General features: G+C 44.0%; 1 protein-coding gene across 6 annotated transcripts in view; it reads left to right on the forward strand.

Annotated features, from left to right (window-relative positions):
* ppp2r3a (protein phosphatase 2, regulatory subunit B'', alpha) overlaps positions 1 to 15,366 on the forward strand; it is a 468,043-nt gene that overhangs the window by 400,111 nt on the left and 52,566 nt on the right. For all 6 annotated transcript variants that reach the window (XM_038815671.1, XM_038815670.1, XM_038815673.1 and 3 more), the window contains 3 exons: positions 565 to 816; positions 2,730 to 2,833; positions 8,343 to 8,445. In XM_038815671.1, coding sequence (XP_038671599.1) covers positions 565 to 816; positions 2,730 to 2,833; positions 8,343 to 8,445 — 459 coding nt within the window. The remainder of the gene's footprint in view (positions 1 to 564; positions 817 to 2,729; positions 2,834 to 8,342; positions 8,446 to 15,366) is intronic.

Genomic DNA, 15,366 nt, shown 5'->3' on the forward strand with positions numbered 1-15,366 from the left:
AAATCATATATCACTATCTCTGCCGATTCAACAGTGCTGTGCCCTACGATGCAATCAGTGTGGAAGACTTCCTGAACCAAATGACTTGGTACCACACTTGTTGATGCATTTCTGCATTAAATTTCTAAGGAAGCACACAAATCAATATATGTACAGTGTAAAACAATGACAATCTCGCCAGGGGCAGCACGGTAGCATGGTGGTTAGCATAAATGCTTCACAGCTCCAGGGTCCCAGGTTCGATTCCCGGCTGGGTCACTGTCTGTGCGGAGTCTGCACGTCCTCCCCGTGTGTGCGTGGGTTTCCTCCGGGTGCTCCGGTTTCCTCCCACAGTCCAAAGATGTGCAGGTTAGGTGGATTGGCCATGCTAAATTGCCCGTAGTGTCCTAAAAAAGTAAGGTTGGGTTACGGGTATAGGGTGGATACGTGGGTTTGAGAAGGGTGATCATTGCTCGGCACAACACCGAGGGCCGAAGGGCCTGTTCTGTGCTGTACTGTTCTATGTTCTATGTTCTATAATGAAAGAACTAGAATTTATGTTTCATGTTCTGTTGTCTTTTACAGGTCCAAAGCAATAAAGAAAAGAAACCTGGCACTCCACCCCCCCCTGTGACAAACAATGCTCCCAGTCCCCCACCTTCAAACAAAGTTGTTGCCAGCACTCCTGTATCCATAAACATTCCACGCTTCTACTTCCCAAAAGGACTTCCAAGTGCTACCAACAACCACGAAGAAACTGTTGCCAAGATTCAAGCAGCCTTTGCTGAATTTGAGGATGAAAAGGCCGATATATATGAAATGGGCAAAATCACAAAGGTAGAAGAAAGCATATTTTAACCATAAATAATGCTCAAGTGTGCAGCATGGAGGCACAGTGGTTAGCACTGATGCCTAACAGCACCAGGGACCCGGGTTCAATTCCGGCATTGGGCGACTGTGTGGAGTTTCCAAACTCTCCCCATTTCTGCTCCAGTTTCCTCCCACTGTACAAAGATGCGCAGGTTAGGTCGATTGGCCTTGATAAATTGCCCCTTGGTGTCCAGGGATATGCGGGTTAAGTATGGTTATGGGGTTTGCAGAGATCAGGTGGGAGCCTGGTTAAGGTACTCTTTCAGATGATCGGTGCAGACCTGATGGGCCAAATGGCCTCCTTCTCCACAGTAGTGATTCTTTGGTTCTATGTTTTGTAAAAATTTACTTTCTCCCTTGTATCCATTTCACCTAGAATTCTGGCAGTGATGCGTATAATTGCTAGGTTACTGATCATGAGCATCATTAGGAATCCTGCCGTCCACACTATCACTGTCTTCCAAAGCAAAATATTGCCAACCAAACTTCAGTACTAGTTATGAGTTGTAATTTCAACTTGCAGCCCAATTGTTTTATCCCCCCGCCCACCCTAAATACAACATGAGAAGTAAATTCCTTTACTCCATTCCACCTTCAGGGAGTAGTGTTCAAAGGCTTGATGCTGGGTTACAATACTGATTGACCCTGCCACAATTTCTCCCCTCTAATAGGGCAGATCAATGAATTAAGAGAACTTTCAATTCATAAAATCTTGCGTTGCTGCAGTAGCAAGTTGTTGCAGGATTGGCAAGTGGATTTAGGTTCATAGTTGACATTGCACTATATTTGTGCCGTAAATTGCTGGAACATCCATCCAAGGTCAAATGTCGCGTATGCGATTTCACAGATGTTGTGCCCAATGGTTTATCTCTCTGATCAATGAAAGAAATGCCTCGCTTTTGCACTCATTCCAGGAAGTGAATTGAACCACAGCTTTCTGGATCAGCTGGAAAGTGCTACCAACTGAGCTAACCCCATTATATTCCAGTCATTATGTATAATGAAGGAAGTAAGTTGCAGTGCGGGGCACCTCATTCCTGCCTCATTAATTTCCATCAAAGGCAAAACAACTTCAATTGTAAGCAGGGCAGAGATCTGAGTCAATTGCAGGTGGATCTGAATTACCACCCATAACATTACAACTATTGTGTGTGTGAACGAGTGAGTCTGCCATTATCTGAAAAGAGTAAAGGTAGATTTGGGCCGAGACTCTATGTCAGAACAAGGGAGGGAGCAATACTGAATCCTCTGAACCTTAAGAATCTGTCATTTAACAAGTAGTAACCAACATTTTAAACCTTTGGCATTGGTGTGGTGGCCCAGTGATGCAGCCTAATGGGGTATCAACACAAGCCAAAATGTTTCACAAATCCCTTTTAACTGTAATCCTATATTTTTGACTATGAACTGTCTTCTTTCTCTCCCAGACATCATCATAAACAACAAATAAAGTAAAAAAAAAATTTTGAAGCTCCACGCTGAGACCTCTGCCATGCCTTTGTTACACTGCCACTACCCATTAGTTTCAGAATAGTCAACTTCATCAATGCCATTGATTCAACATCAGACTTTTATATAATTCAGAATCTCTTGCGTTAACTTGGTGAATGAACACTTTTTTCAAATACCTTGTCATCGTTTGGAATCCACAGTTTTTGCTGTATTTGAATCCGAATTAGAGGAATGAAAGATACATTTTAACATGTTAGGCAGATGGGGAAATAAAGCATTATCCTACCACACCTAATATCAGCTGGGCTCCAGTCAAAACCCCAATTTATTTTAAGTATAGCTGTGACTGTTTTATTCAAAGATTAATTGTTCCCCGCAGGCCCCTGTGTCAGGAAAGTGATATTTGAAGCTTGGTTTTGTTTTCCCAGGCATGTGGCTGTCCTTTATACTGGAAGGCCCCCATGTTCATTTCTGCTGGAGGAGAACGAACAGGATTTGCGTCTGTGCACTCTTGTGTAGCGATGTGGAGAAAGTGAGTATTAGCCCCGGCCTGCATTTAACTATTGCAATCAGCAGCAGCAATCGCACAAAGATGCATATGCCTCACTTACATACACAATGGAAAGCCTAGCGCCTTTCACAAGCTCAGCACATCCCAAAGTGCCTATTAAGCCCTTTTTTTGGAAGTGTTGTCATGCAGAAATGTGACTTCCAATTTGTGCACAGCAAGATCCCACAAACAGCAATGCGATAAGTGACCAAGTTAAATGCTTTCGTGATTTTGGTTGAGGGATAAACAAAGGCCAAGATATTGGCCAAACACCCCTGCTCTTTGAAAAATGCCTGCCGATGATTTAAATCCTCCTGAGAGAGAGCAGGTGGGACCCTTGTGTAACAAAATAAGACATTTCTGCCGATGCAGCGCTCACTCATCTGCACTGAAATATAATGGGGTTGGAGGTCATGAACTCTTACCCTGAGGCAAGATTAATAACCCTGAACCATGGCTAATCAAATCAAATAATATTTTTCCTTTTTTTATTTTGTACTATAAAATATAAGTCACTATTTTTACCTGGTATTGCACTGGTATTACCTGGTATCACGCTATTGCACTGAGGTATAAATTTGCCTTAATTTTGTTTTGAAAAGATAAGCAATCCTGAACTAAATTTATCTCATAGTGGGCATCAAACTAGTCCTTTCCACAAAGCTTTCAAGCAGGCTCTCGTCCTGAAACTGGACGTGTGTTAACGTTGAAAAGATCAATTCAACGCCGTTATGTTGGCTAATAACAATTTGTATTTACATAACATTATTAATAGAGAGAAACATCGCAAAGTGCTTCACAGAAGTGTAATCAGACCAAAATAGATACCAAACCAAAGATGGAGGTTTCCGGAGTGGTGACTATAAACTTGTGCTGCTCCTCTTGCATCTCCCTGATTTTATTCACTCCACCATTGGTCGCATGCTTTCAGCCAGCTAAGCTCTGGAATACCCTCTCTTACCCTCTGAGACTCTCTAATTCTGCCTCCTCCTTTAATGCGCTTCTTAAAACCTCCCTCTTTGACAATCTTTTGGTCACCAGTCTTTATATCTCCTTATCAGGATCGATCTCAAATTTTGTTTGCTGACATTTTTGTGAAGCGCTTGGCGCATGTTAAGGGTGCTATATAAGTGCAGGTTTTTGTTGGTGAGATGGGTCTTAAAGGTAAAAAGGAAAATGGCACGGTAGAGAGATTTAGAGAGTGAATTCCAGAAACTAAAGTTTAGATAGCTTTTTAATAAATTTAGAGCACCAGTTCATTTTTTTCCAATTAAGGGGCAATATAGCATGGCCAATTCACCTACCCAAATCTTTGGTTTGTGGGAGTGAGACCCACGCAGACACTGGGTGAATGTGCAAACTCCACACAGACAGTGACCCGGGGCCAGGATCGAACACGGGTCCTCGGCACCGTGAGGCAGCAGTGCTAACCACTGCACCACCATGCCACCCCAAAGTTTAGATAGTTGAAGGCAAAGACACCAGAGATGAAGTGAAGGGAACAGAGGATATACCAAAGACTTTTACTGTTCACATTCATTTCTTTTTAGTTCCCTTTTGTCCTTAATGTGGCTTTTCCTGATTCTTTCAGCTATCTGAGAAAGACTTTCATGTTATCAGTTTGGGCTGGATTGGAACCCCATCCTGGAATAAAGAATTGATTGTACCGTGTCCTCTGAGTCTGGAGGTCTCTGGTCAATTCAATCTCCAGTCAGTGCTGAGTTAGTCTGGAGATTTTCTTTACAGGGTGATTTGTTTTTGTGTTTTCCTTGAATTTGTCTTTTCTCTCCAGTCCCAGTTGATACTATATTAAACATGGCTTCTTCAAAGGATTTCCCAAGGCTTATTCCCTCAGTATATAGTTCTACTTTCTGTTTCCAAGTTTCACCTTAAAGTTACGGCTTATCAAAATTATTACGTTGGCACAGTGGTTAGCACTGCTGCCTCACAGCACAAAGGACTTGGGTTCAATTCCAGCCTCGGGTGACTGTCTGTGTGGAGTTTGCGCTTTCTCACTGTGTCTGAGTGGGTTTCCTCCGGGTGCTCTGATTTCCTCTCACCATCCAAAGATGTGCAGGTTAGGTGGATCGGCCATGCTAAATTCCCCCTTAGTGTCCAAAAGATTAGGTGGCAGTGATGGGGTGGTGGCGTGGGCCTCGGTAGGGTACTCTTTTCGAGGAGTCAGTGCAGACTCGATGGGCCGAATGGCCTCCTTTTACACTGTGGGGATTCTATGATGAGTCAAGGGATGCACAAATTTGAATTAATGTGAAAAGGTTTTCAAGCTAACATTAAGAAGCAATTATTTTTTACTCAAAGTTATGTATGTTTTGAACAAGCTTCCAGATCTGTTAGTAGAGGCAAAGGCAGGCTCTAAATGTAAAAATCAGTATTCTGTGAGAGTGTAGGGTAGAAGGCAGGTAAAATGCAATGGGCCAAATGGACTTTTCATAGTCTTGGCTTTGTCATAATGTTTCCCACTGGCTCAATGCAACTATAAAGGGTTCTGGAAAATTGGTTACAGCCTATAGTCACCGAGCAGTGAAGTGATACTGCACTTGTATTGCCCGTGCCATGTCCTTCACACAGGTCAGATAGCTCTCATAGCAATTTGAATAGTTTAACTCTAAGGCATATACAACTGGGTAATGAAAATGTTGCAAATTCTAAACCACCCTACTTAGTGGGAGTCAAATTACTTTAATAGACTGAGGTGTAAAGACAAATTTCACTTGCGGATATAAATCTTCCCTTTTACTTCTGGAAACTTGTTGAATTTGTTTTGGATCTATAACTTTTCTATCTGTTGGATGCAAGAGCTCCAGCTGAGCTGAACTGCATTTTAAATCCCTTTTGTAGTAATAAGTGGCCATAATACATGTTAATCTTATTCAAACAAACTGCAAGGCTGAAATGAGAAATGGAAGAATTTACACTGGTGCAGAAGAGATTTTTGAATTGACTTTAAGGCATGGGGAATAATGTAGGCAGCTTTACCTTGCATATGAATGTTACCAATTTAACTGATACACTCACTCGGGGTCAACTGTATAAAAGTAAAAGAAAGGCTTTTAATTATTATGTCTCAATGAAGTACTTTGGGCTGGATACTCTCTTTGGGCGACTGTGTGGGAACAGAGGCATTTTACACCTGTAAAAACGGCGCAAAAGTTGCATCGATCCTCCGTCTGGTGGGGGGCTAGTAGGCACGCAGCGTAGAGCCCCCGGCTCTAGCTGCTGGTACGGCCGGAGAATTGCCGGGTCCATGGCGGTGCATGTGCAGGGCGGTGGCCTGCAGCGGACACGCCGTGCAACATGGCGCCAGCCGCGCACGGACCAGGTCTGCCAAAAACTGCCCCGCTTTGGCCACGGTCGCCACCCTTGGACCACCTCCCAACAGTGCCCTCACCTGCCAACAGTGCCCAAAGCCCCCACTTCCCACGGATCGGCTCCCCCCCCCCCCCCCCCCCCCCCCCCCCGGACTGTGTCGGCACCGGATTCAGCGCGCAGCCGCCACGCCGGGTCCCCGCGAAAAAACTACACGGGCCCCACATCGTCGGGAGCTCAGCCCATCGGGGCGGAGCATCGGGGAAGGGCCTCAGGTGACATCCTGAGGCCGTCCCAACGGCATGTGGCGTACACTGTATGCTGTTTTTGAGGGGGCGAAGCATCGCAAAAGCGGCGCCGCACCCGATTTCGGCACCAACGGGGATTCTCCGGTCGATCACCAAAAGCAATTTCACCATCGAAGACCGGAGAATCCTACCCCTTGTTTTTGAAGTCTACTCACTGTTGTAATGTAGGAAATGCAGCAACCAATATTCACACAGCAAGCTCCCACCATTAGCAATATGATAATGACCAGATAAATCTTTCTTTTATGATGTTGATTGAGTGATAAATATTGGCCAGGACACGGGGAATAATTCCCCTGCCCTTCTTCAAAATTCTGTGATGCCATCTTTTACAACCACCCAAGCAGTCAGATGAGGTTTGATTTTTCATCTCAACTGACATTAAGTTTGTTTTTGGTTAATTAAAAGCCAAGATTTGATGATGACTAATAATTTGCTTTTACATAATTTGTCAAAACCTCCGACAGTAGGGAAATTCTCTGTCATGTGAGAAATCACAAAAGAAAAATAAATAATTGGGGCTATTTCTGTCAAAGGAACAGTGGAGACATTGGGTCGGAATTCTCCTGTCTTTGGGATTCTGATTTGGGTCGGAATTCTCCTGCCTTTGGGATTCTGATTTGGGTCGGAATTCTCCTGCCTTTGGGATTCTGATTTGGGTCGGAATTCTCCTGTCTTTGGGATTCTGATTTGGGTCGGAATTCTCCTGCCTTTGGGATTCTGATTTGGGTCGGAATTCTCCTGTCTTTGGGATTCTGATTTGGGTCAGAATTCTCCTGCCATTGGGATTCTGATTTGTGTTGGAATTATCCTGCCATTGGGATTCTGTTTTCCCGCTGGCAACGTACCCCTGCCCGCATGAGGTGGCTGCAATGGGAAATTCCATTGACAAGCAGCGGGAAGAGAGAATCCCGCCGTCGACGAATGGCGCGCCGCCGACAAACATGCGACTGGGGAACTGGAGAATCCAGTCCTTTAATATCATTGTTTAAAATGGTGATGGCATCATTGAATGATGCAGTGCAGAAATAGAACAATCAGAACATCATGTCGGTGTCCGATCTTTAAAAGAGCTATCTGATTATACCCCACACCTGCACATTCCCAGAACCGTGCAGATTACTTCTGGGAACGATTAGATATAAACCGACTAATCTGCTGTCTAGTATGACGACATTCATAGAATCATAGAATCCATACAATGCAGGAGGAGGCCATTCGGTCCATCACGTCTGCACCGACACTTGGAAAGAGCATCCTACCTAGGCCCACGCCCCCACCCTATCCCAGTAACCCCACCCAACCCGTTGGACACTAAGGGGCAAGTTAGCATGGCCAATCCACCTAACATCTTAGATTGCGGGAGGAAACCGGAGCACCTGGAGAAAATCCACACAGGCCCACAGGAGAATATGCAAATGCCACGCAGTCACCCGAGGCCAGAATTGAACCCGGGTAGGGCAGCATGTGGCGCAGTGGATAGCACTGGGACTGCAGCGCTGAGGACCCGGGTTCCAATCCCTGCTCTGAGTCACTGTCCGTGTGGAGTTTGCACATTCTCTCCATGTCTGCGTGGGTTTCACCTCCACAACCCTAAGATGTGCAGGCTAGGTGGATTGACCATGCTAAATTGCCCCTTAATTGGAGGAAAATATATATAATTGGTACTCTAAATTTATTTAAAAAAAGAATTGAACCCGGGTCCCAGGCACTGAGGCAACAATGCAAACCACTGTGCCACCGTGTCACATTAATCTTATGTTTAATATAGGGCAGAGTTGTTGGTTTATTTTTACACTGGTATGGGTTCTTTTACTGTCCCAGAGTAATAATTGCAATGGTTGTATCTTTCACAGAGTGCTGCAGAGCTGCCATGATGATGCATCTAAGTTTGTTTATCTTCTTGCCAAACCAGGCTGTAACTACCTAGAACAGGAAGACTTTATCCCACTACTGCAGGTCTGACCCCAATCTTTTATTTCAATGCAGTGTACTATTTTACAAAGCCTCACCTATTCGGTAATGGTCTATGAGCTATTTTTAAAATTCTGTGTGATTGGTTTAGAATACATGAACTGATTAGAACGACAGCCTTTAACCATCTAAGACATGGGCACAGAGCATAACCACAGAACACAATGTTAACCGAGTGAACCGCGAATCGACTGGGGAATGTGGTGAGAGTTCTGTTCAGCGGAGGTGTTCTTTCTGCTTTTAACACTTGTGATTTTCATAGGCTCAAGGCAGTAGCTAGAGCAGCAGATTTAAACAGTCTGGGGGACCATGCAGCATTAGAGCCTATTGGGGAGAATAAAGGACACCAGGCGAGCAAAGGAATGTGACACATAGTCAGCACAGTGAGTGCGGCAGACCAGATAAGTTACAATATTAAGTTTTATTGGTTAGTGGTTTTAGTTGCAAACAAATTGGCACATAAGGGAGAAGGAGCACCTGTGGTAGTATGACTAGGGGTATTACGGTACCTGGGAGTGTGAGCTGCCATTGGTGCAGAGGACTCGCTGCCCATTGGCCCAGGTATCGTGTGTCTCTCAGCCGATTGGCTAAGAGGAAGGTAGAATACCGCCTACGAGGTGGGGTATAAGAACCCGTGTTCCCCTGCAGCTAGCCATTCTTCTGTATGTCTGCTGCCGGGTCCACTTCTTGCTAATTAAAGCCTTTCGTTCGGACTTCATCTACGTTTCATGTCCATTGATTGTGCATCAGTACCTGGACAGTTTTGAAATTTGAGGACGCCTTGTTCTATCGACGGCACTGTGGCTACGGGGACAGCCATTGCGACTTGGGAAGGACCCACGGTAGTCTCTCTACACACATGGGCAAAATCCTGGAGGGTTGGGAAATGGCCTCGAATTTGGCACTGAAGTGGCTCAATTGACTGCCCAATGGGTGATGAGGTACCCACTACTGGTAATATGCCATAGTGATGGAAAACATCAAGCTCACCTCCTGATGCCGTTCTCTGCCACATCAGCAGTGCTGCTGACTCCAAGCCTGTTGTCAGTCACAGGGCTGGTAAAATTCAGCCACCCATGAAGGTAAAGATGGTCCGAAGGATAGCCAGAATGCTGACCATGGCCCTTAGAGTAGGAGGCTATGCAGAGGGAGGAAGGAAGGGAGTGTAATATGTTGTTGCATGGAGAGTCAATAATTAGAGGATGGATAGCATTGTTTGCCAGCAGAACTGTCTCATTAGTGATTAAGGATGAAATTACCTCTATGGTAAGAGAAAATATGAAAAGCGGTGAGCAGGCAACAAAGATGTTGCTTGCATAACCTCCTCCTCGTTGACTCCCGCTCGCTGCTTCCCTCTCCCTGAGAGGAGGCGCAATGGTGGGAGGTGGTGATCGGGACAGAGGCGGTGAGTAGGAGGAAATAGGCAAGGGACCAGGAGAGGAGGAGGAGAACTGGATGAAGGAAACACAAATGCCCATCAGTGTCATGCAAGTGGCATGTGGGCTACATAGTGAATGCTGTTGATCTAATGTAGGTGGACCCTAAGTCTCTTTGGACCTTCACTACTTCTAACTTTTCAACATTTAGAAAGCATCCTGTGCTCCACTTTGTAGGTCCAAGAGAATGTAGTGAAGAATTTTCCAATGTTCCATTTGGCCCTCACTATTTTTCTAGTGAATACCAATGACATGAAGCGTACAAAAAAGGCTTCTGAAATGCTGGCCTTGGTATCTTGAGCGTTAGAATACACTGGTTAGAAGTCATGCTGCAGGTATACAAAGCTCTGTTTGGGCCACAGCTGGAGGACAATGTTTAGCTCTGGACATATACCACACATTTAGAAGACTATACTGACCTTGGTGGGGGGGAGATTCCTTGGCTGCTGATCCTAAATCAAACGTCAAGATACACCAGCTTTGATTCTATTCCTTAGCATTTAGATGATTTAGGAGTGACTTGATTAAATTTTTCAAGATGGTAACATGAAGTGATGCAGAGTAACTATTTTTGCACGTTGAGGGATATAGTACTCAGGGCGGGAGTGAAATTAGGAAACACTTTCAAATGCGAAACAGCTTTGAACTTTCTTCTGTAAATAGATGTGAAGTCAATTAATAATTTTAAATCTAAGATTGATAGATTTCTGTTCTGAATGCAAGGAAACAAACAGGAATAGACTCTAGTTCCCCCTCAAACCTATTCCGTCATTCAAATAGGTCCTGGCTGACATTGAACCTCGGGCACTCTCCTGCCCAATAACCATATGCCTTGATTTGCTTAATGTTTAAAATTCTATCTATCTCAGCTTTGAATATACTCACTGAGTGAGGATCCACAGCTCTCAAGGGTAGGGAATTCCAAAGATTCACAATTCTTTGATTAAAGAAATTTCTCCTCGTCTTGGTATTAAATGATCGATCCTTAATCCAGCGACTATGTCCCTACCCCCTTGTGGTAGACTCTTCAGCCAGGGGGAAATAACCTCTCGGCATCTACCCTGCCAAGTTCCCTCAAAATCGTATTTATTAACCATAGGAATTAAGGATATGAGGCAAAGTGAGTCTATAGAGTTTGTTCAGAGATCAGCCAGGATGCCATTGAATAGCAGAACAAGTTCAAAATGTTAAACGGTCTCCTCCTGTTCCTATGTTCTTCTGTTCACATTGTGTTGGAGCCGACTATTCAACCTCTGCTTTGAAGCCTTGAACATGAGAAATCGACTGAAACAAAGGGAAGGCAAAATGCTGTAGGTGCTAGAAATAGGAAATAAGAACAGGAAATGCTTGAAACACTCAGCAGGTCCAGCAGCATCTGTGGAGAAAGAAGCAGGCTTAAGGTTCCAGGTTGATGTCAGTTCCGACCTGAAACTCTGTTTCCCTCTCAACAGATGTTGCCCGACCTGCCAGGCGTCTGAAGCAAACAGAAATAGTTTGCAAAGTGAAATTAACTGCTGCCTGAGGATTTATATCAGAAAGGAAAATTGGCAATATTGCAGATAGATTCCCCTATATGGTGCAAAGTATGTGTTGAATGTGAAGAACATCTACAGAGGTTATTCCCAGTTCTAAGATGCAGGGCCCTGCTGGATTTTAGATGAGGTTTTAGTGTGCTGTTGTTTGCTGCTCTTGAATCAAGTTGGGGATGGGACAAGTTTCCAATCGTCTGTTGAGAAAGTAAGTTTGATAAGGTGAATGCTTATTATTATATATTTTCCTATATTCTCAATTGACCCCTTTGTGCCTGCCTATAAGTGTGAAAGCTTATGGACGGAGCCAACTGTCATAATATACATCTATGTATATAATGGAGTGCAGACAGGCAGTGATTGACACACAGGATGACCAGTATGTACACACAACAGAGCAGCCAATCACCAGACAGGACACTACCACTATAAAGCCAGAGGGCACTAGGTTTCCCGCTCTCTCTGGACCCAGCCACTGAGACAGTCAGAGTTCGTGAGCTAGCCAGTGCAAACACCATACGGTAGCTAGTAAGTCTGGTCAGGCTCGTACTAGGTCTCCAGTCAAGTCAGCATAGTGTCAACCCACAGTTGAACATATATAATAGTTAAGATGTTAAATAAAATCGTGTTGCATGTTATCAAGTGTTGGAGGTCTGTCTTTCGCTACACTGCATCAAGTGCAGTCCACATCGACCCAGCCTGCCCAACACATCATCAGCTACATCTAATTTTCACTATTTAAAAAATGCAGCCTTCAGATTATATATCATTTATTATTACCAAATTTTTGTACCTGAGTTTGGAATTTGGTGTAGATTTGTGACCCGAACTAAAATGTGGGGGAGGCGGGGGGAAGGTGGGATTAGGCTATTGAGTTCAATGATCATAATGAATGGTGGAGCAGGCTCGAAGAGCCAAATGGCCCCCTCCTGCTCCTGTTTTCTATGTTTCTGCGGAACTACATGTTAAATATAATCCCTTTATGTCAAGTAGTGGGCCACGTGTGGCCCATCAAGGTTCTGAGTGTGGCCCACCAGACATTTTGTTGACTGTTGCCGACATGCAGAGTTGCCACATTCCGCTAGTTTCCATTTGCGTGATATTTTTCCTATCGGTAGAATTGAAGTGATCCACACGCAAAGCAAGGGCAAGTGAAGTGAAGTAGGTGCTTACTGCACACAGCATTGACTGTGAGAGCATATGTTCCCTCTGCGGCCAATCAAGCGTAAATATTTCTTTTGTTTTTACTACTTGAAGTTGATGACAGTTCTATTAATATATGAATGATTTAAGCATTTTCTATAACTTGTTATGAAATATCTGACGTGTATTAAACATATTCAATCTTATTCAAGGATCCTTGTTAGTGAAAATGCCTGATTTCAGTCATGAGACCCACCAAGTTGAAGGCAGGCCGCTCGGTGGCCCACTCACTAGCCTAGGTTGCCCATCACTGCTTTATGCAATTTATTGTCAAATCACTTTTCAACTATGCATTAAATTGCTGTCTGCTTCTGTTTCCCCAGGACATTTGGGACAGCAAAATGGGAAAATTAGTGTCATAATCAATATAGCTTTAATAACAAAGAACTTGGCACGTGCATCCGGAAACCAATTTAATAGCTCTAACCCCCATTGCATGAGCTAATTCAAACAGCTCTCTTTATAACCTCTTGAGGAATCATGTTGTGTTTGTGATGCAAATTAAATGTGATCTCTGAAGAATTTTGTTTACATGGTATGGCTATGTAAAGGATGGCAGGAGCCAAAAATGCCCAAAGTGCTGGCCACAGTGATTAATTGGCCAACTTTAGCAGGGTTCAGCCAAAATACTCATTGGCCAAAGTAAGTCATAACATTATAGCTTTGGACTACAGTCGACTTATGGTAGTGATTGAAAGGTGCTTTTACAAGATGATTAATGTAATTTTAAAATGATCAAGAGATCTCCGAAGACTTTTATCAACAGACAAAATTGATAACAGTCAACCGTCTGACAACTGAGTGTAAATAAGTGCAATCTTGATCATTTGTGATATGTAATTGGCGCACAGAGTTAGAGAATTGTAAAATCACCCCCTGGGTTCAGTGACAAACCTATCATGTTGACCTTTAGTACAGAGATTAGCCTTCCATTTGCAACAAATGATATGTCCCCAATTTTACTTTGCTATAATTTCCCGCAGCAATCTTCTCCGGTTGATGATGAGTTTATTGGAGCAAAAGTCTGTTTTTATTAAACCTCTGAAAACCTTATCTACAAAAAGAAAGATAACAGGCTGTGAGAAGTGGCATGCTGGAGTGTCAGTACACTGTCCCACAGAGGTGTGAGGTGAGCTCGCGCCTGAGGTTCTGTACAAGGTGTTGTCAGCTGAATCGGAGGAGGAAAATGATTGCAAAAATTATCCCGGCAGCCTTCTAGTAGCAGACATAATAATAATAATCACTTATTGTCACAAGTAGGCTTCAATGAAGTTACTCTGTGAAAAGCCCCTCGGAGCGGTATGAGCAAAACTGGATAGTGTCGGGTTCTGAGGTGATGCTATCTGTGGTTGAACAGCCTGCCATTGCGCATTTTCTAGGCTGATATATCTCGAATGACCACTGGCATGAGGCATTGGAAGCTTGCTAGCATCCCTCCATCTGTGCGAGATGGTACACGCAGCAAATCAAATCCGCTGGGGATGGGGCAACTTGATAGGGTGCATTTTTTGCTGATGGCTGAAGAGATCGATCCGCAAGAGGCAGGTTGTGCCACGGGCGCTGTATATGAAGTGCTTTTCCGGTATCCGTGTGAGTTGTCGTTTTCAGTATTGGTGCCCGTTGCCAAGTCGCTGTGGCCATTGATTGTCATGGTGGCACCCACAAGCCCACAGGTGATGTTGCTATTTTCATCTGCTGTTAGCCAGTGTCTACAAGGTGCGAAAACCAATGTTTGAGGCCTTCATGTCATGCTTGCAAGCATCTAGATCTCTGGGTGTCCTACTGGTTTTCTGCCTCCGGCTACCTCGCCACACAGAAGATTCTCGGGTCTACGTTCATCTTCCTTTCTGCTGGAACTGACTTTTAACCAATAAATTGTACTTGGGAGCCTGAAGGAAGCAGCAGATTGGAAGAAAAACACTTGCGTTAGTTTTATTGCAAATATTTTGCAGCTATCCTTGAACATGCTGTCCTTTTTTGAGAGTGTAGTGTCCCACATTCTAATTTGCATCTGTTAGTTTAGATACCTGTGAGAATATGCTGTCAGGGAGAAGGTGAGTGAATCATTGGAAAATAACTCTTGAATTGAATTCAACCCAGACGTTCAAACAGCATCCTCCCACATTTAATGAGATTGTGCAAGCATTTCAAAAGTATGAACACAATAAAAACTGCACACACATATGCTCATTCAAAATTAAATTCAGTCATTTGGATTTGCAAGGATTGCGTTTTTAATATTCTTTAAATTAAGCAGAGATCAAATTATTTAAATAGGCTTACTCGTGATCATATCCTAATGTTTGAGATTATTCAGTGCGGGGTTAAACCATGTTCCACCTGACTTGGGCCTGGGGCGCCACCTAGTGTCCTGATGAAGCAACTGAGCCAATTTAGGCACAAGCTAATATTAAGGGACTCTATAAAAAAACATAGAATCATGGAATCCCTGCAGTGCAGAAGGAGGTCATTTGGCCCACCAACTCTGTGAAAGAAAACCCTACCTTGCCCCACTCCCCTGTCTTATCCTCATAACCTCACCCAGCATGCACATCTTTGGACTGTGGGAGGAAACCGGAGCACCCGGAAGAAACCCATGCAGAAACTGGGAGAACATGCAAACTTCACATAGACAGTCAACCAAGGCCTGAATTGAACCCGGGTCCCTGGTGCTGTGGAGGTCTCAAACTGCGGGTGGGTCTTGGGATGATGTAAAAGGGGTCACAAAAAGGTCTCCA

This window comes from Scyliorhinus canicula, chromosome 13, assembly GCF_902713615.1.
Source record: "Scyliorhinus canicula chromosome 13, sScyCan1.1, whole genome shotgun sequence".
In the NCBI taxonomy this organism is placed as follows: domain Eukaryota; kingdom Metazoa; phylum Chordata; class Chondrichthyes; order Carcharhiniformes; family Scyliorhinidae; genus Scyliorhinus; species Scyliorhinus canicula.